The following is a 27,920-nucleotide window of genomic DNA, read 5'->3' on the forward strand; positions in this document are numbered from 1 at the left end:
ACCATTATTAATATTGTAAATAAATGTGTGGTGAGGATTAACAGCATGTCCGCCTGTCTGTGTCCGGGTCAAGTCCACAATATATATTGTGGCGGGCGGTTGGGGGCTGTGCCCAGCCGGGATGCCGAGAAGGACCAGGAGAGGGACTATGCCTCCTCCGGACCATGAGAGGGCAGCAACCCAAGTTTGTGTGGGGGCCATTGGAACTAAGCATGGAAGCTCAACCTTATAAGGGTCCGTGGCCACCACCGGGGGTGCCCTGAAGACTTTGAAGCCCTGGACATCAGCACTTCTGCCACACCCGGAAGTGCTGGTGGAAATATTACCTGGGACACCTGGAGTGCTTCCAGGTGCTCACGCAGTACTTCTGCCACAACAGGAAGTGCTGCAGGAAGCTCATCGGGGGCACCTGGAGCACGTCCGGGTGGACATAAAAGGGGCCGCCTTCCTCCATTCGTCAGCTGGAGTCGGGTGGAAGAAGATGAAGCTCGGAGGAGAAGAGAGGACAGGATTGTTGAGAGGCCTGCACTGAGGGTGCTTGATGCAGGGACACTGGGTTTTGTGTGGGACTGAATACTTTGTACATAGTTGTAAATAAACGTGTGGTGGTGTTTGAACATTGGTGTCTGCCTGTCTGTGTTGAGGCTGATCTGCCACTATATATATATATATATATATATATATATATATATATATATATATATATATATATATATATAGTATATATATATATATATATACAGTGTGAAAAACTATTTGCCCCTTCCTGATTTCTTATTCTTTTGCATGTTTGTCACACAAAATGTTTCTGATCATCAAACACATTTAACCATTAGTCAAATATAACACAAGTAAACACAAAATGCAGTTTTTAAATGATGGTTTTATTATTTAGGGAGAAAAAATCCAAACCTACATGGCCCTGTGTGAAAAAGTAATTGCCCCTGAACCTAATAACTGGTTGGGCCATCCTTAGCAGCAATAACTGCAATCAAGCGCTTATGATAACTTGCAATGAGTCTTTACAGCTCTGGAGGAATTTTGGCCCACTCATCTTTGCAGAATTGTTGTAATTCAGCTTTATTTGAGGGTTTTCTAGCATGAACCGCCTTTTAAGGTCATGCCATAGCATCTCAATTGGATTCAGGTCAGGACTTTGACTAGGCCACTCCAAAGTCTTCATTTTGTTTTTCTTCAGCCATTCAGAGGTGGATTTGCTGGTGTGTTTTGGGTCATTGTCCTGTTGCAGCACCCAAGATCGCTTCAGCTTGAGTTGACGAACAGATGGCGGACATTCTCCTTCAGGATTTTTGGTAGACAGTAGAATTCATGGTTCCATCTATCACAGCAAGCCTTCCAGGTCCTGAAGCAGCAAAACAACCCCAGACCATCACACTACCACCACCATATTTTACTGTTGGTATGATGTTCTTTTTCTGAAATGCTGTGTTCCTTTTACGCCAGATGTAACGGGACATTTGCCTTCCAAAAGTTCAACTTTTGTCTCATCAGTCCACAAGGTATTTTCCCAAAAGTCTTGGCAATCATTGAGATGTTTCTTAGCAAAATTGAGACGAGCCCTAATGTTCTTTTGCTTAACAGTGGTTTGCGTCTTGGAAATCTGCCATGCAGGCCGTTTTGCCCAGTCTCTTTCTTATGGTGGAGTCGTGAACACTGACCTTAATTGAGGCAAGTGAGGCCTGCAGTTCTTTAGACGTTGTCCTGGGGTCTTTGTGACCTCTCGGATGAGTCGCCTCTGCGCTCTTGGGGTAATTTTGGTCGGCCGCCACTCCTGGGAAGGTTCACCACTGTTCCATGTTTTTGCCATTTGTGGATAATGGCTCTCACTGTGGTTCGCTGGAGTCCCAAAGCTTTAGAAATGGCTTTATAACCTTTACCAGACTGATAGATCTCAATTACTTCTGTTCTCATTTGTTCCTGAATTTCTTTGGATCTTGGCATGATGTCTAGCTTTTGAGGTGCTTTTGGTCTACTTCTCTGTGTCAGGCAGCTCCTATTTAAGTGATTTCTTGATTGAAACAGGTGTGGCAGTAATCAGGCCTGGGGTGGCTACGGAAATTGAACTCAGGTGTGATACACCACAGTTAGGTTATTTTTGAACAAGGGGCAATTACTTTTTCACACAGGGCCATGTAGGTTTGGATTTTTTTCTCCTAAATAATAAAACCATCATTTAAAAACTGCATTTTGTGTTTACTTGTGTTATATTTGACTAATGGTTAAATGTGTTTGATGATCAGAAACATTTTGTGTGACAAACATGCAAAAGAATAAGAAATCAGGAAGGGGGCAAATAGTTTTTCACACCACTGTGTGTATATATATATATATATATATATATAGATAGATATTTATATATATATATATAGATATAGATATATAGAGATATTTATAGATATATTATTCCATTATATAAAAAGGGTGACTTTGTAAATGCAAGCAACTGTAGGCCAGTAAGCTTAACGTGCATCACAGGAGAATTAATGGAAAGAATTAAGGATAAGATTGAGCGATACATGGCAGAACAGGAGTTTAACTAAGCAGTCAGAATGGGTTCAGAAGAAGGAGGTCATGTTTTATTAGCATGCTGAAATTCTATGAGGAAGCATCAAAAGGATATGATCAGAGTGGTGCTTATGAGATGATTTATTTGGACTTTCAGAAAGCATTTGGTAAGATGCCACTTGAGAGGTTAGGCATCAAACTAAAAGAAGTGGTAATTCAGGGTGATGTTTTGAGATGGGTGCAGAATTAGCTCAGACACAGCAAGCAGAGGGTTCAGACAAACTTATCAGAATTGGCTAATGTTAAGAATGATGACCAGCAGGGGTCAGTGCTTCTGCTATTTTTAATATATTGTGTGAAAAGATCAGACTCGACACACTTTAAAAAGTTTGGGGCACCTACCCGTATATTATCCCTGGCTGCAATGGGTTTGGTTTTAGACAGAAGTGTCTCTGTTTGAGTCCAGACATAAACTGCTGAGGGTTTGGCAAGATGGTGGTTTTAAGTGCTCAAAGCGGAAGTGACGTAGGGGAACCAGATGTGACCTTCTTCAGACATTGTCCTGAGCGCCAGAACCGGAAGTGACATCATTCTGGGTACCAGAAGTGATGTTTTCAATGTTGAGTCAGACAGGTTTTCCCACAGCTGGTCTGCAGAGACAACAGGCGAAGGTTTAGTGCACCCCGCCACCCCCTGGCCTGGCGTGGCATTACCTTCGCTTGGTCCATACAATGTCGTCCTACTCTCATGTGCGTGACAATAAAAATGATTTAGACAGCAATGTAAATGACAAGCTAGTTCATTTTGCAGATGATACCAAGATAGGTGGATTGGCAGATAATTGAGAATCCATTGAATCATCACAGAGGGACTTGGGTAGCATACAGACTGGCAGATATTTGGCAGATGAAATTTAATATCAGTAAGTGTAAAGAGGTAAAATGATTGAAGGGTTTAAAATTATGAAGGGACCAGTGAATTGAGATGGTGACTTTAAATAAGTTCAGGGTAAATTTCACACAAACATTAGGAAGTTTTTTCTTCATACAGAGAACTGCAGACACATGGAATGAGTGACCAAGTAGTGCGGTAGACAGTAGGAGTTTAGGGACCTTCAAAACTCCACTTGATGTTATCTTAGAAGAATTAAGTGGATACGACTGACAAACTTTGTTGGGCTGAATGGCCTGATCTCGTTCAGATTTTTTTAATGTTCAAATTAATAATTTTCCATATTCAAAGAATGTGAATCTAATTAATTACTTATGAGCTCTTGGATCAAAAGGCTGTGCATCACAAGGAACAAAAATATTAATGTATCATACATAATTATTGCTATGTTTCAGACAGGGTTTATTCCCTGGATTGTGGATTGCGTATTACAACAACAACAAAAACATTTATTTATATAGCACATTTTCATACAAACAGTTGCTCAAAGTGCTTTACAAAATGAAGAATAGAAGAATAAAAGACACAGTAAGAAAATAAAATAAGTCAACATTAATTAACATAGAATAAGTAAGGTCCAATGGCCAGGGTGGACAGAAAAAACAAAAAAAAAACTCCAAAAGCTGGAGAAAAAAAATAAAATCTGCAGGGATTCCAGACCAAGAGACCGCCTAATCCCCTCTGGGCACAAGAGAGATAGATAGATATGAAAGGCACTATATACAGTAATACATAGAAAAGGAGCTACATAGAAGGTAAACATATGGAAGACAATATATTGCAGAAAGAGAATGACAAACAAACTACCTTAACTTGTCTCCAGGGGACATTTGCCTTTTTACTGTAGCTCTTCTGTACTCAACATGTTAATTCAACTAAAGCAGAATTTTTGGATCCTACAAAACTCAGCTTGATATTATTTTGGAGAAATCAGGTGAATAGGTTGGAGAGCTTTTTTAATGTTCTGTTTTGAAATCCGTCTGAAACACATTGGGACCTTCCAGTCTCCACTCACACGCGCACACACACCCTGGGCTGAGATTTGATTCCAAATCCCTAGTGGTGGGAGGCACCAGTTCTAACCACTTTGTGCTGCAATTAGTCGCTCAGCCTGCTTTTTTCACTCAAAGATATTATTCAGTGCCATGAGATTTTTTTTTTCCATTGGCATGTTTTACAAATGACGTACTTTGACTCTTGAGACAAGCTGCTTCTCGATGATAGATATACTCCTTTGGTCTCTGCTGTTAATCCATAAATCTTCCAGTGAATATTCTCATCTAGGACCCAGTGGAACGCCTGTCCTATTCTACCAGGCGCTGTTGTCAGGAAACAGGGAATTAATTGATTTTTCCCTCAGCCTTCCAAGATGAAATAATTGATGGGACTGATAAGCAGTTTGCTTACCAGTAAAGGCCTTCTACTTCATTAAAACTCAACTTCTCCATCTAAGGCTGTCTAATCTGAACTGTTTATTCTGATACTGAATACATAACAAGGACAGCACCACAGCTCTCTTACCTCACATCACTCGGACTAAAGTTCTTTTTTTTTATTTGCATAGATTACCTTTTCTGTAGAGTTTGCATTTTCCCACCCGTGCTCATTTGGGTTTCTTCTGGGTTGGGATTAGTATTCGGAATTGATTGAATATTATTTTGTTTTATTTCTAGCTTGTTTACTAAGATTTCTCACTTTGATGAAAGATACTTTAATCCCTATGGTATTAACTCTTGCATGTTGTTTTTGTTTTCGTCCCCCTTGTGATCATTTAATCAGCCTGCGTCACCATTCCAACTTTTGGCAACACAAAATTCAACATATATAGCACAATTTTCTTTTCCCTTGGCTCTCTGTTTAACTTAATATAGTGCCTGTCATGGCTTTGCAGCATCTGCTGTAACGGTGCAGTCCTGAGTCATTCCTGTCGAGTTGTCCTTAACGATGCACTCACATTCTGTCCTCAGAAGTACAATCTCATTCCATTCTCTCAAACTGGGCCTTGAAAAGCATCATCTTTTTCTAATGTGATGTTTGTTCACATTGGAGCAAAATAAACTTGGGTCCTCATCCAGACTTTTGGTCACAGTTCCAGTTTATTTTAACTTTTCAGTTAATGCCTTAACTGTAGATATGGGCTTTTTCAGGCAAGTAGCTATTTTTATAGCCATTTCTTGACTTGTGAAGGTCAACAAACTTTTCTTTCATTTGAATTGTGTCTTCTCTTATCTTTCCCATGTTGATGAATGATTTAAGGGAATTTGGCCACAGTGGGGGAACTTCATATTTATACCCCAGTGAGGCAGGAAGTCATGGATCACTGCCTGAAATTTCATACACACTCTGGTCAACTTAAAAAATAAGATATAAGTTGAACAAAATGTTTCAGTTACACTTCGTTCATAAGAGTTTCTGTGGGTTCAAATAATCATGACATATGCTGTTTTGTTAAAAATATTTCTCGATGTGGGATTATTTTTTCTCACTTAGATTTCTTTCAATGTTTTCAGTATGAGATTAAGGTAAGGTAATAAGCTTTTTATAACCCTCCTCATCTCCTCAACCTTAACCAGGGTTACCAATAATTGTGGAGGGGAGTGTATATATTTAGTCCTAATAATCTTCAAATACAAATACCACCATTCAATACTCTGAGATCAGAAAAATTGAAACACCACTGCCTAGATATACAGGATGCCAGAAACTCATTCCAGGGTGGGAAAACTGCAGGCCCAGATGGCTATCCAGCTGAATTTAATGAAATACCAGTAACGGCGTACTGCATGATAACATGTCAGGTGTATTGTGTGATCGAAGAATTAAGGCAAAGGTTCAAGGTAAGGTTTATAAGACCAGCAATGACATATGGAGCTGAGACATGGGCAGTAAAGGGGGCACAGGAGAAGAAGTTGGATGTGGCAGAAATGAGAATGTGGAGATGGATGTATGGAGTTACAAAATAGGACAGAATAAGAAATAAGGCGATCAGAGGTACAACACAACTGGTAGATATATCTAAGAAAGTCCAAGAAAGTAGGTTGAAGTGGTATGAACATGTGATGAGGAGAGACAATGAAAATGTGGGCAAAAAGTGATGGAAATGGAAGTGCAAGGGAAGAGAAAGAAAGAAGGCCAAAGTGGAGGTGTGGATGGATAAAGTAAAAGAAGATCTGAAGGAAAAGGATTTGACTGAGGAGGTGGTGCAAGACTGAGATGTTTGGAGAGGGTTGATGAAGCAGAAGAGAAAGAAGAAGAACAACAACAAGGTTCAAACATTAATAATAATAACACTGTCAAACTACTGCGTTGGAAAGAAAGATCACATTAGAAAATGTTGATGCTTTTCAAGGCCCAGTTTGAGAGAATGGAATGAGATTGTACTTCTGAGGACAGAATGCGAGTGCATCGTTAAGGACAACTTGACAGGAATGACTCAGGACTGCACCGTTACAGCAGATGCTGCAAAGCCATGACAGGCACTATATTAAGTTAAACAGAGAGCCAAGGCAAAAGAAAATGATGCTGTATACATTGAATAGATAAGTGAAGCAATATCATTATATAGTGCCTTTTTATCTATTGTGGAACATGGCCCGGACACAGACAGGTAGACATGTTTAAAGCACCACCACACGTTTATTATACAACTACTATATACAAGGTGCAGCACACAACCCAGTGCCGCAGCACCAATCACCCCAAAGTCCAGGCCTCTTCCAAATGCCTTTCTCTTCTCCTGACCGCCTCCACTCCTCTCCTCCAAGACTCTGTTCACTTTCCACCCAACTCCAGCCATCAAATGGAGAGAGGCGGCTCCTTTTATACAATCCCAGATGTGCTCCAGGTGCCTCCCGATAATCTTCTGCCGGCACTCCCCAGTGAGTGTGGCGGAAGTACCGGCTGCGCACCCCGAAGCACTCCGGGTGTCCCTGGTCTTCTTCCCCCCAGCACTTCCGGGTGTGGCGGAAGCACTGAGGGCCAGGGCTCTTCAGGCATTGGGGTACCCCCTGGCAGTGACCACGGGCCCATATAGGGTTGAGCTTCCAAGCTCAGTTCCCATGGTCCCCAAAGCCACAAGGGCGGTCACCTCCCACGTGGTCGGGGGGGAGGCATAAGCCCACCTCCGGTCCTCCTGGGCGTCCCGGCTGGGTACCACCCCCAGCCTCCTGTGACACTATCTATTTGCCTGTCTGTCAATCCACTAAAACATATTAAAGGATTAGAGAATAATATTAGAACAAAGTTTCAGCCAAATAAAGAAAAGTGTTTTGCTGTTCCTGCTTGGCAGGTTTGTCTTCCGATGCTATCAGCCTTTTTCTTTTTTTCTTGTTGCCATTTTGAGGTTTACATATAATGAGAGTCGTTTCTTCTAAGCTTTTGTACAGAATTGCCAATTGTTTAATTGGTGTTTTCATTTCCCTTAAACGATGCTCTCCAGCATTGCAAAAGATAGGAGAGAAGGAGGCTGAACTTCCTAAATTAAAGAGGCTGTACTAAAGCAATTTGAAAAGCCACGACAGCGAGTTTTCTTTCAGTCAGTCTGTGAAGCCCAGACACTGCAGCGGCGTATTGAGTATTAACCCGCAAGACTGGCTTCAATGGCTGTGTGTGTCTGCCGAGCCTGCCTCGCTCTGGTGTATTAGATCTGGAAAAAGAGATGAGGCCATGACTCAAGATGACAGAAGTCATTGGGCCTTGGCGGTGGGGTGACAGATTGGCTTCTGCTCTTTTTGTGAAGCAGAACACAGTAAAGGATTGAAAGAGAAATTTTAAAGGAGCTTCACAAAGTTCTATTTTAGGATTCAGGATGTGTTCTTCACTCTTTGTTTAACGGCATATTGTTACATCTAACAATGGAGCCAATGTGAGTATTTAGTTCAGTTCATTCTTAGTATGTGTAGTGCGCTATACAGTGTGGCTATGGTGGCTAAAGATGCTGCCTCCTCTCTCACCCCTTCATCGTTTAGGTTTATTGGTTTTATGTGGCGTTATAAATAAATAAGTGAAAAATGTATGTGCAGCTTAGCAAAGGCGTGCGTCCTTGGCTAATGTAGTTAATGAAAAAGATGAAATTGTTAGACTTTTTATTTCAGGGCATTTAAGCCAATGTCATATTACACAACTGCTAGTTGGGGAGAATTTCAAATTTGACAACTGATCTCTTTGTCTAAATATGTCAATTTGCAGGACTACAAAACACTACGGGACAGTGTGATGACGTTTCAGCAACGTTTCACATTTACAATGTATGGCGAGTTCTCCTCTTTTGTTGTAACAGCCAGTAATGTTCTGCCTGATGGAGTGGGTGCCACTTCAAAGGGTTAACATGTTGTCAACATATAGAGTCTTCACCAAGGCAAAATAAAAAAAGGATGCGAGGCTTCTAAAAACAAGCAAAGGAGCAAAATCGTAACTGGTCTGCCCAGCAGAGGCGCACCTAATTAGTATCTTGCTGGTTTCATCCAGGACAGACCCCAAAAAGAGGGATCTGGCAAAAACAACTAGAAATATATAACAAAAAGGCCCCACAAGAGGAGAGATGACGGTAAACCCCTGGCTTGTATCAAAAAAGGGCAGACCGTAAAATTTATAAATGGTTGATTTATTTAAAGAAAAGAAAAATACAAAGACAAGCGCAACAGAGCAAAACAACATTTATTTATATAGCACATTTTCATACAAATTATGTGCCTCAATGTGCTTTAAATGATGAAGAAAGAGAAAAAAGACAAAATAAATAAGAAATAAAATAAGGGAACACTAATTAACATAGAATAAAAGTAAGGTCCGATGGCCAGGAAGGACAGAAAAAAAAACACTCCAGACGGCTGGAGAAAAAAATAAAATCTGCAGGGGTTCCAGGCCACGAGACCACCCAGTCTCCTCTGGGCATTCTACCTAACATAACTGACCTAAATCAGTCCTCATTGTATTCAGGGGTCTCATGGAAGAATTTGATGATGATGGTCATGTGGACTTCTGGCCTTTAATCCATCAATGTAGGGACATCACGGTGCTTTGATCAGGTGGTGGTGGCGCAGATCACCACCACAGAAAACCGGAAAAAGAACAGCAGAGAAAGTAGGGATTAGTACAGATTTTGAATATGAATACAATGAATAATGATAATTAATTGAATATACAGAGCATCAGGATTAAACTAAGATGAAGTTATGAGAAAGCCATGTTAAAGTAATGTGTTTTTAGCAGTGTTTTAATGAGCTCCACTGTATCAGCCTGGCGAATTCCTATTGGCAGGTTATTCCAGATTTTAGGTTCATAACAGCAGATGGCCGCCTGCCTCACCACTTCTTTTAAGTTTAGCTCTTGGAATTCTAAGCAGACACTCATTTGAAGATCTAAGGTTACGATTTGGAGTGTAAGACGTTGCGAAATATAAGTTGGAGCAGATTATTGAAGGTTTTGTAAACTATAAGCAGAATTTTAAAGTCAGTTCTGAATGACACAGGTAATCAGTGTAGTGGCATCAAAACTGGAGAGATGTGCTCGGATTTTCTCTTCCTAGTTAAGATTCTAGCAGCTGCACTCGTTGCAATCGATTGATGTCTTTTTTGGGTAGTCCCGAGAGGAGTGCGTTACAGTAATCTAGACGACTGAAAACAAAAGCGTGAACTCATTTCTTAGCATCTTGCAATGTTATAAGAAGTCCAACTTTTGAGATATTTCTTAAGTGAAAAAAATGCAATCCTAGTAATCTGATTAATATGTGATTTAAAATTTCTGGTCAGAGTCAATAGTTATCCCTAAATTCTTTACCTCCGTCTTGACTTTTAATCCTAATGCATCAAGTTTATTTCTAATATCCTCATTATATCCATTATTGCCAATCACTAAAATTTCTGATTTCTCTTTATTTAGTTTGAGAAAATTACTACTCCATTCAGAAACACAAGTAAGACATTGTGTATCATTGTGAATCAAGATGGTTGGGGTCGTCAGGCACTATTGATAAGTACAGTTGTGTGTCATCAGCATAGCTGTGGTAGCTCATGTTGTGCCCCAAGATAATCTGTCCTAATGGAAGCATGTAAATCGAAAAGAGCAGCGGACCCAGGATGAAGCCTTGTGGAACACCATATAGAATATCAAGTGTTTTTTAATTATAATTACCACAACTAACAAATAATTTTCTACCTGTCAGTTGGGATTCAAACCAATTTAAGACCCTGCCAGAGAGACCCACCCACTGACTAAGGCGATTTCTAAGAATATTGTGCTCAATGGTGTCAAATGCGGCACTCAGATTTAAGAGGATGAGGACAGATTAACAGCCTCTGTCTGCATTCACCCGCAAGTCATTTACTACTTTAACGAGTGCAGTTTCTGTACTGTGATTTGTTCTGAAACCCGACTGCAACTTATCAAGAAAAGCAGGTTTATTGAGGTGATCATTAAGCTGCATAATGACTGCCTTCTCTAGAATTTTACTTAGGAATTGCAGGTTAGAAATGGATCTAAAATTTTCCAAAGCAGAGGAGTCAAGATTATTTTTCTTGAGCAGAGGTTTAACTACAGCAGTCTTAAGACAGTGTGGGAAGACCCCCGTATCTAATGACGAGTTTACCGTGTCAAGAATTTCATCAATTAGCACGGCCGATACTTCTTTGAAAAAACTTGTTGATATTGGGTCAAGGATGCAGGTGGAGGGTCTCAGTTGAGAAATTATTTTACATAAATCAGGTCAATCTATCCTGATGAAAGAATTTAATTTGTTTAAAATGGAGTACCGGGGTTTTAAAGATGCACAGGGAGTTGCCTACAAAGGCAATACTAAGCAAACAAGTCCTTAAACGATTTGCAATAAATGTTATTCTTAAAACAGAGCGAGAATAGTCACAAAACCAGAAAATCCGACAGCAATAAATTGCAATATTCATAAACTCGAATATCTTACTATTAGCCTGACTGCTTGTTTGCTTGGCATTACTTTTCTTTCTGAGAAACAACAAATGATAAATGAACATTGTGATGTACAGTATTTGTCAATGTATATCAGACTTGCTTAAGGTGATGGTCGCACACACCTCAGGCAGCTGTATCTTGTGTCTGTGTGTCATGTTATAAATCTTGCTCAAGACTGATCAATAAATGAAGTGTTTTTGATTTATTTTTTCATATGGGTAATTTCTTGCAAAGAAGTCCCGAAACGATATCCAATAACCAGAATCCTTAAGACTGAGTAAGAAAAATTAGGAAACCAGAAATTCCAACAGTAACAAATATCAGTACTAACAGTTAACGAATTAGCTCCTGTCCCTGAGCCTTCCCATCTCATTTGTACAGCTAGTGGGAGTCATGATGTCATGGTGACCCTGTCTCTTGGGGCTCCACCCACATAGAACAAGGAACAGCAGAACATTTAAAGAGGCCAAACATAGCTACAGAAGAACAAATGAAACCAATAGAAATAACATATAGAGACAGTAGTCGTCTGAGCGAGTGAAGATCTCAACAACGGGAGAATTTTGGAGTACCATTAAAGTCCTCCCTGTTTACTTGCAGACACAAACAAAGAACAATGCTCAATGGCATAAAACATCTTAAGAAAAATTTATCACCATGTAAAGAAGGTGGCTGCTTACTTATCCACCTCAGCCCGACTGTTACAGAGCTCTTTCTTTTAGGTTGTCTCCCTATTAAGTGACACCTCCTTCTGGCCGGTCGTTGTTTTGTTGCCCAAGCACCAGAAGGAGCGAAGTCAGTTACCCTCACTGGGCAGTTTATTGGAACTGTGGATGGATAAAATGAGAAAACAGTTAGCAACCCCTCTCGGTGTGGGGTGGTATCACATACCTGGGAAGAGCTTGGATGGGGATCCTCAGGCACGTATGTGTGGCAAGATGAAAAATTATAACTGAAAAACAACAATACAACTTAAAATGCACATAAATTCAACCTGATACATAACACAGGTGCAGCGCGTGAAGCTGCCATCTCTGCCTTTTTTATAATCTTTTTTCCATTGTATTGTAGCATGTAAAACATGAAGATGTGTGGTCCAGAACACCTGCGCTCCAGATTCGTCATCCTACGCATGGTACTTACGATTAGGCGCTCGCTGGTTGTTAGCTCTTGCACACACTGAGTCTGCCCCCTACATCTAAAGACAAAATCAGACCTCTCGGGGCGGGTGTCAAACTGGTTGGACTGAGTTGCTGGGTATGTCTGACTGCACAATTAGAGATCCTGGGAACACACTGTGACGACCGTCTGTCTGGCTGTTGTTATTTAAATGCTGAATACTGTTGCTGAAAAAAGCTGGAAAGGTTGTGAAATTGACAAGGCCTTTACTTCCCCTGTGACATTAGAGATATTGCTGTTGTGTGGTGTTATGGGTCCACAGCTCGCTTAGCAAAGGCCATTTTTTTAAATAAATAATCACCGCACTCGCGCGGCTTAGTGAGGGGTCGTGGTGGCCATAGCAAGCCACGGGGCGATCTGCGGTGTGGGCGTTTCTCACCTAGTGCACAGGTGAGGAACTGCCCACATCCGTGATTGATCCCGTGGCTAATGTGCTGCAGCTGCTATGGCCCCTCGCAATATAAAAAGAAGCGCGAGTCGGTTGGGAGAGAACAGAAAGATCAGAAATGAGTAAAAAGAAAAGGACGGAGGTTACAGGGAGCAAGGGAGACAGAGACAAGGAGTGAGCGCTCGTGGGCAGCTGTGAGAAGTCTGGGTGTTAGGCCGACACCGAGGAGTTGGAGTTGTAGTCGCTCCCGCTGAGCGATCAGGTAGCGGGAGTGACCAGGGAAAGGCGACTGGCCACAGAAGACCGGAAAGGCAGCGGGAGTCGCAAGGCTTTGTGTTGTAGTCCTTGGTGTGAGCGTCCTGGAGACTAAGGAGTCCAAGTCTCAGGCCTGGGACCGAAGCCAGGATCGGGAGGTCTCCAGACCTGTGGGTGAGAGTTGAAAAGGGCAGCTGCAGAGAGCGTCTCGCCTGCTGCAAAGCCTAGTCGGGAGAAGCAGGTGAGACGCTAGCATAGAAGAGCACCAGGCTTGTCATTGGTTATTACAAGACTGCTTCCAGCGTCATTTGAACCCCGTTGATTTTAAAGGATTGTTTTTTTCTATTGTTTTTACCTCCAGGTTTTTTCTTATGGATTATTTATTGAAGAATTTTGAACTGCACAGCACTATTTAATTGAACACTTTGTTTTTGTTTAACTATTTTAATAAAAGCACATTTGTACCATCCCCTTGCTCAGTTGTTGCCTCTACTGTCTAGCTCATCTCGGTGACATTATCGACGGTGTTGGGTTCAAGGGCTCCCGGGCAGCGGATGGGAGCATGAAGCTGAACCCACATCGTCACATGCTGACTCCCACCACTAAAGTGTCCACCTGCAGCATGTGGTGTGGAAGACGAATGTTCTCTTCGTTCCCTTGTACTAATTCATGTCTGAGAAGTAAGCTTTACGAAACCAAGTAACAGCATGCTTTGTTTTAGCAAACAGAAAAATGTTTGTTTAAAGGACTCAAGGTCTGAGCATTCCACACATGAGTCTGCCTTATCACGTTTTCCCTTAGCTTACATCTGAACGCCATAACAAAAGGGGCCAAGAAATCAAGTTTTACAAGGGGCGTTAAAGGAACTCAAGGATTGTGTATAATAAAGTGTTGACTGTTACATTTTATAATGATATTAAATTATGCATTCTAGGGGTATAACACTGGACCCCACCCAACAGACGGGGTTCAGAAGAGCCCTGACGCTGTCATGTATATTTGATTGTCTGCTTTTCTGAAACTCTTCTCACCGTGACTCTGAAAATAAAGCTGCTTAAAAACCACACCTGCTGTCGGGTCTGAGATTTCGTCCACAGTGGTCAGCAATAAATGAAGGGAGAAATGCTTTATGACATGACAGGACGTCCCTCACCAGACCCTGCGGCCTAGTCCACTGACATGAGTGTGACTCAAATGAAAACCTTATCCATCTTTCTATTATATAGTGCCTTTCACATCTATCTATCTATCTATTACATAGAGCCTTTCACATGTGTCTATCGGTCTGTCTGTCTATCCGTTATATAAGTGCCTTTCAGAGGGGTCTCCAGCAGGTGATAGCACGGTAGAGAAGAGACACATGATGTCATAGCTGCAGTATAAAGTTGGCAACGCCACTGGAAACAATTCCCCTAGCCCTCATTGATTATAACATCCTCAGACTGTGATGATGTGGGTTCGGTTCCATGCTACCATCTTGCTTCCGGGAGCTCCTGAACCCTGCATCGTCGGTAATGTTACCAAATGAGTTCGGCAGTGAGGCACAACAATGGAGCAAGGGGATGGTGCAAAAGTGCTTTTATTTAAAATCAACAAACAAAAAGAAAAAGTGTCCAAATTAAATAAAGTGCAGTGCTTTTCAAAAATCTTCAATAAATAAATAATCCATTAAAACAGTTGTGAAGTGGAGGTTAAAAATTCAATAAGTAGAAAAACAAAATCCTTTAAAACAACGAGGTTAAAATAATGCTGGAAGCAGTCCCTTTAAAAATCCAAAGCCCTGGTGTCTTTTTACCTGCCGGCTCCCCTGCTTCTCCCATCAGGCTGACATTTATGGATGTTTGTAGTTTGGTGGTTGGAAGGTGTTTTTGAAATGAATTAGTCAATATTGGGCAAGTCTTTGTAGGATTAGGCGGGATTTGTGCTTGTCAAATCTGATCTGAATTAAGACCATACCAACCTGATGCTTTGTGCCTATTCTTGTGATTTACCCTCTTTGTTGTTGTATTGCCAAATTCAGGATGGCAGTGGGGGAAAAAGGGCAAACCCATTGTCAAAAATTTCCTGAGTTCCTAAACCAAAAAAAAATGAAATGAACCAATACACCAATGCCCGCATGTTAATCAAAACTTGGTTGAATGCCACAAAAGGTTCTAATTTCTTTTGAAGAGTTTTGCAGTAGCTTGGGTACCAGGAGTAATGTGCTGCCATCTTAAATTCCTTTTGGGTGATGATGTTACTTCCACATGTGAAATGGAAAAATGAATGCAAAAAGAGCAGAGAAGTGAGGTGTAAAATCCACGGCCCAGACTGTGACGTCCTGTTGTTTTATTCCACGCTGTGTACTTTAATGGGATTCATTTGTTTTGTTTTTTTCTAGTTTCTGTTTCTTCAATTTTATTAGTGATTGAATAAACCTGTGTCATCATCTGTCTCTCAAATGCAATAACTGGAGTTAACGATGTGTGAATGGATTTGTGGTGTGGAAAATAAAACTGAAAAGTGTCCTTAACGTTATTATTATTTTTTTTTTTTATAATACAGGTGAAATTTAGTGAATTGACGATAGACATGTTTCGAATGCTACAAGCACTGGAAAGGGAACCTGTGAATCTGGCCACGCAGATGAATAAGCCGGGAACTTTGGTAAGGAAACAGATTTGTTTCTGCACTTTGGGAAATAAACTTTACAACTTTTGTATAATAGGGATGCATTTCGGAAGATTAGGCTTCATAAAGTGACAGACTTTAATAATGTTCGGGACAAAGACTAATTTTTCCTTAATTTTCCCCTCTACTCCCCAGTTTTGAATTACAAATCAAACAAGTCAGACTTGAGATTAAAGTGCAAGTTGCAGACTTTCATTTAAGGGGATTTGTACACACTAAGGTCACACCAAAATTTTTTGTACACAGGCACCGTAATGTAGGCACACAGCAATGGCAGGTCTGATAAAGCCGTCATATTTAGGACTTTGCATGCAAGAGATATGCGACAATGACAGTTTGAAGTCTGCGATTCACAGACATCACCGGGTGCTGAGGGTCTTCTCTGGTGATGGTCTGCCAAGCCTCTCATGCAGCCATCTGCAGCTCCTGCTTGTTCCCTTAAGTGTTCTCTTCAGCATATGGAAGGCCAGCTATGTTGGATTTAAATCAGGTGACTGGTGATTTTGTAGCTTTGACAAACTCCTGTGTTGCCTCAGTAGTATGTTTGGCTCATTATCTTGTGGTAAGATGAAGTGCCGTCCAATGAGTTTGGAAGCATTTACTGGAACTTGAGCAGATCAGATGTTTCTACACAGCTCGGAATTCACTGTGCCACTGCCATCAGCGGCTCCATCATCAATAAAGAGAAGTGTGCCAGGACCAGTGGCAGCCATACATGCTCAAGTTGTAACACTGCCTCCACCATGTTTAACAGATGGGGTGGTCTGCTTTGAATTTTGGGCAGTTCTTTTTGGTCTACACATTTTGCTTTTGCCATCACTCTGATGAGGTTCATCTTTGTCTCGTCTGTCCACAAGACCTTTTCACAGAATTCTGCAGGCCTTTTTCACAAACTGTAATCTGGCCATCCTGTGTTTGTGGTTTGCATCTTGCAATGTTGCTTCTGTACTTTTTTTCATGAAGTCTTCTGCTGATAGTCGTCTCAGACACACACACACACACCGGCCCCCCTGTTTCTGATCTGTCAGACAGACGTTTGGGGCTTTTTCTTGACCATAGTGAGGATTCTTCTGTTGACAGCAGTAGAGGTCATCCTCGGCCTACCAGTCCCTTTGCAATTGCTGAGTTCACCAGTGTGTTCTTTCATATTAATGATATACCAGACATTTCATTTAGGTAATGGTAAGGTTTTACCGATGTTTCCAATGGTTTTATTCTCTTGAACCAATGAACCAATACACCAGCCTCATGATGGCTTCTTTGACTTTCATCGGTACAGCACTTGTCCTCATGTTGAACAATGGCAACTACACACTCCAAAGAGTAGAAACAAGCCGAGGAATCTTATGAAGCCATGAAACACACCTGAGTGATCACAAACACCTGTGATGGACACCGGTGGGCGAAAGTCGAAGCGCGATATAGCGAGGGATCACTGTATACAGTATATATCTACATTTACCTAGGCAAAAGTACATGGCAATCCATTGAGTAGAAACATTTTGATGTTATTAAAGTTAATGAAAAGATACAAAAGCAAATAAAATAGTCCACATCAATTTCAGTTGATTTAGGATGTCGGTGAAGTTCTTGATTCCTGAATGTGATTGTTTTACCAGCTGACTCGGAGGACAGGAAAACCAAAAACTCCTACGATGGGCCATTGGAGAAAAATAAACCTCTGGAGGGCCACAGTCGGAAGACAGAAACGAGCAAATCAAATAGTTAGGTCTTATGGTAATCAGTTCCTGCATCATGAAAGCTAGAATGACCTGGGCCATCTGGTCGCCCACCCTCCACTGTAGCACCAGAAGCTCCTTAGAGCACAAAGGAATTGCCTGAGAAGGCAAGAAAATCCACGGCAACTGAACTCTAAATACAGAATCCAAAAGCAAAGTCCAAAACAGAGCACAGGTTCAAAAAATCAAGGAAATCCCAAAGCAAAAAGCACAGTTCAACATGAGAAACACTCCACTCCCTAGTACATTAGAAATGAACTGCTAGGAACTATGGGAAGCCCTCTAATATATAGGGTGGAGGGTGGTGATTGGTAGGAAGCCCCGCCCCTTGGGGAACCATTCACAAAACACATGGGACATAATCAAATAAGTACAAACAATAATGTGCATAATAAACAAAAGAAACATTAATACAATGAATTGGCACGAAATTATAAAAAAACATACAAGGAACACAACTTTGAACTCCAGCCAGGCAGAAACATGACAAAGGCGTGACGTTTGTTTTACATCATCATGTTCTATTATGAGAATTCTAGAGCCAAAGTTAAATTTTGCTTATGTTATATTTAATTTCTTGCCTTCATAATTTAAAAAAAAGTGAGGGATGAAGGGCGTGTGTCAGCTTTTCTCTCAGTGTTGGAGCGTGCGGGTGCACACAAGCTCGGTGAAGCACAGTTGCTCGGTCTGCCCGCATCATGATCGATGACATGACAGATTGCTAAGGGAAGCAAAAAATCACAGGCAGGAAAACGAAAAAATGAATGGCTGTTTCAGGCTTGACTGCCGTTATTTATGACTTATGATTTTTTTTTCCCTACAGGAGTCGAGTGAGAAACCAACCAAGAGAGAAAATCCTCACAAGTACCTGCTGTACAAGCCAACCTTCAGCCAGCTCTACACGTTCCTCTCTGCATCTTTTAAGGTTTGAGATTTGCTTTCTTTTTTATTCTGAAATTCCCCTTTTTAGCGAATCACAAGACATTTGAAGACCCTGGGTTTCTGGAAATAAGGATTTTCACTTCCTTTGTTTTTATTTGTTTTTTCTTCTACATTTTGCTTTGCTGATCCATCATATTCAGTAATCTTTATACCAGTGCCATTTGGTTTTACAAATGAAGCAGAAGTTCTTTCTTTATACTCCAGAGATAGAGGTTCAGTTACCAGCAGTGTGATATTTACGTGTTCTCCCTTTGTCCACAAATTCCAAACATGCAGATTAGGTAGACTGTGTGTGGTAAGCGTGGGATCTCACTTTCCAATCGTAGCACCAGAACTATAAAGAGATCTATATAATTTACAAATTAGGGGGCTCTGCCCCCTGCTCGCTTTGCTCGCCCACCCCCGTATTTGGTTTACCGGATATACAATTTAAAGAGATTGTTATTTTCATGGGAATTGTTACATATGCATTATTTTCACTTTTACTTTAAAAATTTTTGTAAAAACTCCCGCCCCGGGCGTGGTTACATCTCTTTCTCGCAGGACGCCGCTCGCATTGTGATTGGGGGCCGGCTGAACGCACGCTAAGGAGATGCCGTCGGATCATCTGCTGTCTTTCTTCTGCTTGTTGCATGTCATTGTTTTAAGAGCTGGGAGCACATGATGCGTGTCTGCCAAAGGCAATCCAACAACTGCTAGGTTAGATGTCCGTGGACTTGTTTTAAATGATGGCTCACTGCCTTGTCTCAGGTGACGTTGTAAAAACAATACTTGTCCTTTATTTCTGGCCCCAGGCGTGGTTAAATCTCTTTCTTGCAGGACGTATGACGCTGCTCGTGTTGTCAAGTGGGGCCAGCTGCTGTCGCGCTGCCCGTCGATCGTTTTAAAGTCTGTACCGCCGATGTCCTTTTTGCCACTTCGTGTTTCTGCTGCTCGCGTTGTGAATGCTTCTCCAAGATCATAAATATACACCTGACTGAATTGTGTTTTCTTTGAAATTATTCTTGTCGTTGCTTTAACTGTTGTGGGACCACAGATTCTCATAGCGTTTGGTCCATTATTGTGTAAATCTACGTTTTGTGCATTGAATGATGCGAAGGCAAAAAGACTGTTGTCTACTCTTTGCCTTTTATTTCTGACCTCGCTTTGTCCTGCTATTTTTTCAGATACACCTGGTCCTGATGATTCATTTCCTTTTGTTTGCACTAATGCGATCTTTACTATGTTTTTTTTGATACTGTAGCGACTGACATAATAAAGTGTCACAAAAGTTTTACTTGAAAAATTGCTGACTTCGTAACCCCAAACACAACTTTCTAGCACCTTCTCCAACCCCTCATCCCCCGGGTCTCGCCCCCCCCCTTACCAAATTAATCAATACCCCGCTATCAGTCTGTGGTATTGTACTGCGCTATCCCTCAATCGGATCTAACAGTCACTTAAAACAAAAAAGGCTTCAACCTGGCAGGGATGCTACAATACTTTCGAATTTTACTGCTTTAATATTCTTTACCTTTCTCTGTATGTGTATCGCACCATTGTTTGTTTGAGCCTTTCGAATTCCACTGCTTTCATAATCTCTTATTTGCCTTTTTTTCTCTCCAACACTTTTGGGTCTCTTTTCTCCGTGCTGCTCGTTGACATTTCATCTAGAACGCATTGTCCTTATACGCTTTATATGTGCTGAGAGCACAGGATCTGTGTGTGCTACGTGCCTTTACACCAGGCATGTCAAACTCACTACCATTGGTGGGCCATTTCGACTGCCATACGTGTGTCAGCGGGCTGCACTGTAACAAATACTATTATATTATTATACAAAGTTACTGTAGCTTTCTTTCTAATACTGAAAACTTTAAAAAATGTAACGTTTAAAGTTTAAAGAAAAGCAATTTATTTCCATACACTCTCCATACAACAGCATACAATTAGACTCTTATCCTCTTAGCTAGGTCCTTATATTATTATATTATATTCATTGCTTATGTAGGAGTCTTACAGTGTGAGATTTATTTCTTTTGTCCCGACACTTGGCATCTCTTGTTAGTAACCAGTTCGTCAATATCAGGCTTGAAATCTTGTGCAGCTGCAACTTTTATGAGGGATGAAAGGTACTCGATAGTAAGTCTTGAGCGATGTGAGGTTTTGGTAGCTTTCATTAACGAAAACAATTGCTCACAAAGGTAAGTGCTTCGAAACATAGACAGTACTCTCGATGCCAACTTACGGATCTGCACATACGAGGGTGGCAGGTAAGCATACAAGCCTGACACACCAACTTCGTTGTATTTTGCCATCAGAATAGAATCTGACTGCAGTTCATTCAGTTCCATTTGGATATTCTCAGGCGCATTGTCAACGTTGTAAGAGAACAGCGCAAAGTCCTGTTCGTGTGAACTGAAATCACGAAAACGCTCACTGAATTCATTGCTCAGTAATTCAAGTTGGAAAACAAATCCTCCAAAAATCTAATTTTACTTTACTAAGTTTATTTTGTAAAATAAGCTGATATGCAAAAAGTCACCTGACCTAAACTAATTTTACAAACTCAAAATCACAAAAATATGTTAATAAACAACTCACCAACTTCTCGCGTCCACCTTAGATCTTCAGCTGTAGTCTGTTTGTTACAATACTAGCACAAAATTACATAAAACTAGAGCAAAAAAATGTGAAAATATGTGGGCTATTACTACTTGTGATGGTCAGTTCTGCCCAGTGGCCAGTCTCAGCAGCCCAGCCAGAAGTGTAGCCTAGCAGGGGCGGCTCTAGGCTCGTGGCGGCCCTGGGCACAGAAAGAATTGGTGGCCCCTTTGCCCAGCAATGTCAATATGGTATCTTATGCACGGCGGATGGCCACGCTTCTATATGCTTATGTCCGTAACTTGAAAACCAAGTGGCGGCCCATGATATTCTCATTACGGCAGAACGTTGTAATACTACATATAGCTTACTGCTCCAACTGTAGTGACATTAGTAAATGCAGCGTACTAATTAACAAGAAACACAATGTTTTTCGGCCACATTGCCGTCAGTTATGTCGTTATTTTCGCTTTCTGTTTTATATTTAATATACAGGGTGGGCCATTTATATGTATACACCTTAATAAAATGGGAATGGTTGGTGATATTAACTTCCTGTTTGTGGCACATTAGTATATGTGAGGGGGAAAACTTTTCAAGATGGGTGGTGACCATAGTGGCCATTTCAAAGTCAGCCATTTTGGATCCAACTTTTGTTTTTTCAATAGAAAGAGGGTCATGTGACACATCAAACTTATTGGGAATTTCACAAGAAAAACAATGGTGTGCTTGGTTTTAACGTAACTTTATTCTTTCATAAGTTATTTACAAGTTTCTCTTTGTTTACAGCCATTGACATGTCGCAGAGGTTAACACGTGAGGAGCGGATAGAAATTGTGTTGATGTCAGGTGAACGCAGTAACCGGGTCATTGCAGCAGATTTCAATGCAAGACACCCTACGAGACCACCCATCTCCCATGCTACAGTCAGGTTTCCAGTATCCGTAGTTTCAGGTGCTGCACATCTCATATCTTCACAGCATAGACAATTGCCTTCAGATGACCCCAAAGATAAAAGTCTAAGGGGGTCAGATCGGGAGACCTTGGGGCCATTCAACTGGCCCACGACGACCAATCCACTTTCCAGGAAACTGTTCATCTAGGAATGCTCGGACCTGACACCCATAATGTGGTGGTGCACCATCTTGCTGGAAAAACTCAGGGAACGTGCCAGCTTCAGTGCATAAAGAGGGAAACACATCATCATGTAGCAATTTCGCATATCCAGTGGCCTTGAGGTTTCCATTGATGAAGAATGGCCCCACTATCTTTGTACCCATATACCACACCATACCATCAATTTATTTGTTCCAACAGTCCTGGAGGGCTCTATCCAATGTGGGTTAGTGTCAGACCAATAGCGGTGGTTTTGTTTGTTAACTTCAAAATTCACATAAAAGTTTGCCTCATCACTGAACAAAATTTTCTGCGTAAACTGAGGGTCCTGTTCCAATTTTTGTTTTGCCCATTCTGCAAATTCAGTGCGCCGATCTGGGTCATCCTCGTTGAGATGCTGCAGTAGCTGGAGTTTGTAAGGGTGCCATTTGTGAGTAGCTAATATCCGCCTAAGGGATGTTTGACTAATGCCACTCTCCAGTGACATGCGGCGAGTGCTACGCTGTGGGCTCTTGCTGAATGAAGCTAGGACAGCCGCTGATGTTTCTTCATTAGTGACAGTTTTCATGCGTCCACATTTTGGCAAATCCAACACTGAACCAGTTTCACGAAACTTAGCAAGCAGTTTGCTAACTGTAGCATGGGAGATGGGTGGTCTCGTAGGGTGTCTTGCATTGAAATCTGCTGCAATGACCCGGTTACTGCGTTCACCAGACATCAACACAATTTCTATCCGCTCCTCACGTGTTAACCTCTGCGTCATGTCAATGGCTGTAAACAAAGAGAAACTTGTAAATAACTCATGAAAGAATAAAGTTACGTTAAAACCAAGCACACCATTGTTTTTCTTGTGAAATTCCCAATAAGTTTGATGTGTCACATGACCCTCTTTCTATTGAAAAAACAAAAGTTGGATCCAAAATGGCTGACTTCAAAATGGCCACCATGGTCACCACCCATCTTGAAAAGTTTCCCCCTCTCATATACTCATGTGCCACAAACAGGAAGTTAATATTACCAACCATTCCCATTTTATTAAGGTGTATCCATATAAATGGCCCACCCTGTATGTTGGCGTGGCGGCCCTGTGCTGGTGCACAGTTTGCACATGCCTAAAGCCGCCCCTGCTGAACGCTGCTGCAGCCTAGCACTTCAGTTGTGACGTTGCGGCTCATTAACTTTAGTCAAGGCTCGTGGCTAAACTAGCAAATGACGTTTCTGGTACCGTAATGCCAATGGGAAAAACATTGCTTTTGTCAGAAGGCAGGAGTAAGAAAAGTCAATAAGTAACGCTGAAGATGCAGAATAATTCAATCACAAACGATAGTAATTATTTAAGTTCAGTGCTAATTAGGATCTGTCATGCGGGCCGCACAGATTTCTGTTGCAGGCCGTGTGTTTGACATGCCTGCTTTACACAACTGAGTGTTTGCTGGCTGTGCTCTCTTATTTGATATTGTTTGTGTCTCGCGGGTCTTTAAAGTGTCTTCCGAGAAGATCACGTCTCGTCGCCTTTTTCTTTCCATGATTTTTTTTTATAATAGAGAGATATGGTCCACACTAAATAGCTTTCACTTTATCTGTTTGTTGCTCGTCATGGTGATACCAAGTAATGTACTTTATTCATAGCATAAGGATAATAATAGATGGTGTAATAAAATCGACTCCAGACAGTCACAAAGGTTTGGGGCAGCCACCCGTATAATATGTTCTTGGCTGCAAAAGGTTTGAAAAAGATTTGCAATATTTACAAAACAGAGTCCAAAACAGAACTGATCAAGTGGAGGTGAAATGGCGTTTTTAAAGCCTGGAAGAGGAAATGAGGTCATCCTGGCCTGAACCAGAAGTGCCATCTTCGAGACCGGAAGTGACGTCATCAGTGGTGCCAGAGCCCGATGGCATTTCCCGAGAATGGTCTGCAAGAGACTGAGAGAGACAGTCAGCACACTCTGCCACCCCCTGGTCTAGCATAGTATTACCGTTACTTAAGCCCTTTAGCTGCCTCCTAATCGCACGTGTGTGACAATGGATACAGGGAATTAGATATACAGGGCCCTCCATAATGTTTAGGACACAAAAACACATTTGTCATTGATTTCCCCATCTGCTCCATAGTTTAAAATTACAGATCACACAATTCAGACATCGTGATTAAAGTGTATATTGCAGATTTTCATTTAGGGGATTTGCATACATTTCAGTCACCACGCTTTTTAAAAATGGTCCCCTCCATTTCAAGGCACCATCATTTTTGGACACAGCGGCTGCATGTCTATTAAAGCAGACATATTTAGTTATTTGTCGCATATCCCTTGCATGCAATAAATGCTTGACGTCTGTGATTCACAGACATCACCAGGTGCTGAGGATCTCCTCTGGTGATGCTACGCCATGCAGACATCTTCAGCTCCTGCTTGTTTTGCGGGGCTTGTGCCCTTAAGTTGTCTCTTCAGCATATGGAAGGCCTGCTCAGTTGGACTGAAATTGACTGACTGGCTTGGCCATTCAAAATTTTCATTTTTTTAACTTTGAAAAACTTCTTTGTTTCCTCAGCAGTATGTTTGGATCATTCTCATTTTGTAGGAAGAAGCACCATCCAGTGAGTTTGGAGGCATTTATTGGAACTTGAGCAGATCAGATGTTTCTCTGCACCTCAGAATTCATTGTGCCCTTGCTGTCAGTAGTACCATCATCAATGAAGAGAAGTGTGCCAGGACATACATGCCCAAGCCATAACACCCCCAGCACCGCCATGTTTAACAGATGAGGTGGTCTGCTTTGGATCTCGGGCAGTTCCTTTTGTCTGCACACTTTGCTCTCACCATCACTCTGATGAGGTTCATCTTTGTCTTGTCTGTCCACAAGACCCTTTTTCTAGAATTCTGCAGACTTTTTTAAGTCCTTTTTTGCAAACTGTAATCTGGACATCCTGTTTTTGTGGATAACTAGTGGATTGCATCTTGCAGTGTTGCGTCTGTATTTCTCTTCATGAAGTCTTCTGCTGATAGTCGTCTCTGACACACACACACACATCGGCCCCCTGAAGACTGTTTCTGGTCTGTCAGACAGGCGTTTGTGGATTTTTCTTCACCATAGTGACGGTTTTTCTGTCATCAGCAGTGGAGGTCTTCCTTGGCCTACCAGCCCTTTTGTGATCACTGAGCTCACCAGTGAGTTGTTTCTTTTTCATGATATTCCAGGCAGTTGATTTCAGTCATCCTAAGGTTTCAATGATCTCTCCAATGGTTTTATTCTAGTTCTTCAGCCTCATAATGGCTTCTTTGACTTTCATGGGCACAAGCCCCTTCCTCATGATAACTGTAAACTCCTAAGAGTAGAAGCAAGCCGAGGTGTTTTATGAAACCAATAAAACACACCTGAGGAATCACAAACACACCCGCAAGGTCAATTGTCCCAAACATTATGGTGCCCTGAAATGGGGGGACATGTACAAAAAGTTTTATGTGCTTGAAATGTCTGCAAATCCCCTTAAATCTGGAGTTCCCAAACTTTTTTTGCCCGCAGACCCCTTTACCAAAAACTTTTAAATCCGTTCGACCCCTAGTCACATGCAACGGTTTTTCATGTCCGCACTTGCTTTGATACGTTCCATAAGACGATGCACAGACATGTTTGTGCTCCATGTATTTTCATGCATTCTTATGTGTGACTCTTTTAATGACACATTTTACCTTTTGGTTCGCAAGTTTGGTATGTACAGTAATCCCTCCTCGATCACGGGGGTTGCGTTCCAGACCCCCCGCGATAGGTGAAAATCCGCGAAGTAGAAACCATATGTTTGTATGGTTATTTTTATATATTTTAAGCCCTTATAAACTCTCCCACACTGTTAACATTATTAGAGCCCACTAGACATGAAATAACACCCTTTAGTCAAAAGTTTAAACTGTGCTACATGACAAGACAGAGATGACAGTTCTTTCTCACAATTAAAAGAATGCAAATAGATCTTCTCTTCAGGAGCAGAGAATTTCAGAGAGAGAGAGAGAGAGAAGAAAAGCAGACAATCAAAAAATCAATACGTGCTTTTAAGTATACAGAAGCACCGCGATAAAGCAGCATTTTCTTGAGGAGCGTCCGTGTCCTCTGTGCAAACAGCCCCTCTGCTCACACCCCCTCCGTCAGGCAGAGAGTGAGAAAGATAGAGAGAAGCAAACAAGCACCGCGCGGGAAGCATATCTTATAGCATTGAGGAGTTTTAGTTAATATGTAATACATGCTCTGATTGGGTAGCTTCGAAGCCAACCGCCAATAGCATCCCTTGTATGAAATCAACTGAGCAATCAAACTGAGGAAGCATGTAACCTACATTAAAAGTCCCATTGTCCGCAGAAAGCGGCGAACCAGCGAAAAATCTGTGATATATATTTAGACGTGCTTACATTTAAAATCCGCGATAGAGTGAAGCCGTGAAAGTCGAAGCGCGATATAGTGAGGGATTACTGTAATGTGTTCTTATCAACAAAGTGTTTTTTTGAATTATTTTACTTCTTAATTAGGTACCTATTGGAATCATAGATATTTTGAAGTAACAAACAAATATCAGTAGTAAGGGGGGTCTATTTTTGCTGTCGTCGACCTCCAAATTTTTTTATTGAAACTATCGACCGCTAGAAAGTTCAAATCGACCCCAGGAGGTCAATATCGACCACTTTGGGAACTCTTGCTTTAAATGAAAGTCTGCAATGTACATTTTAATCACAAGTCTGAATTGTGTGATTTGTAATTTTAAACTGAGGAGCAGAGTGTCACTGTATATGCTGTAAGAGATTAAATAAGAAAGCATAAAGGTTTGGTGTACCACCGGTGATCTCCATTTAATTGGCGGACTGAAAGCCAAGAATAGAAGTATGAATCATAACAATTGATTGTGTCTTATTGAGATGAAGTCTAAGGTTGACTTTCTCCATTTTGCTAGTAGTCGTTCTTATGAGTCACCCAGAGTGGAAGAGGCGGGACTTTCAGTCGAGATCTGGAAGTGACATCAGAACGTTTATGTAAATAAAGCAATTTACTATACAAAAAAGTTGGAATTTCCCACTGCTATTGATGCAAGTAAGAAGAAAATAGACATTGCCATCGAGTTTGTCATTCCGCCGTCAGCTTTGCTAACTATACTTGCTAAAACGCCACGCAATATTCCAATTCTATGATAATAAAATATCCTGTGGTGGCCGAGGGAAGGTGGGTCAACAAAAAAAGTAGTAATTTGGGGTACCAACACAGCCCTCCGAGTTTAGTAACAAGACCAAACAAAAACGATGCTTGATGGCTATGACATTAATTCTCTAAACTTCTCATTCTCGGTCGTCTCCATGGACAATGGCACCTCCTTCTTGGTGGTCATCCTTTTGAAGCTCTCGGACCAGAATGGGCAAGATTAGTTGCCCTCCCTGGACATTTTCTGAAGACTGTGAAAGAAGAAAATGACACAACTGTTAGCGGCAGCGCCCCCTCTCGGCCTGGGGTGGTATTACATACCCATGAAGCGCTTGGATGGTGATCCTCAGATGCATATGTGGAACATGTGGAAAATGTAACATGTCAAGCATCCAAAACAAAAATTCAAAATGTTAGACAGATTTTCTAACACATACTTTGTTTCATAACTGTTTCCTTTTCAGTAT

The 27,920-nt window shown here is 41.4% G+C and overlaps 1 protein-coding gene across 1 annotated transcript in view; it reads left to right on the top strand.

The window, feature by feature from the left end:
• Nucleotides 1–27,920, top strand: part of scai (suppressor of cancer cell invasion) — a 395,139-nt gene that overhangs the window by 303,066 nt on the left and 64,153 nt on the right. Inside the window, exons 11-12 of the mRNA XM_039762685.1 lie at nt 15,767–15,868; nt 18,455–18,556. Coding sequence (XP_039618619.1) covers nt 15,767–15,868; nt 18,455–18,556 — 204 coding nt within the window. The remainder of the gene's footprint in view (nt 1–15,766; nt 15,869–18,454; nt 18,557–27,920) is intronic.

This window comes from Polypterus senegalus, chromosome 9 (assembly GCF_016835505.1).
Source record: "Polypterus senegalus isolate Bchr_013 chromosome 9, ASM1683550v1, whole genome shotgun sequence".
NCBI lineage: Eukaryota > Metazoa > Chordata > Cladistia > Polypteriformes > Polypteridae > Polypterus > Polypterus senegalus.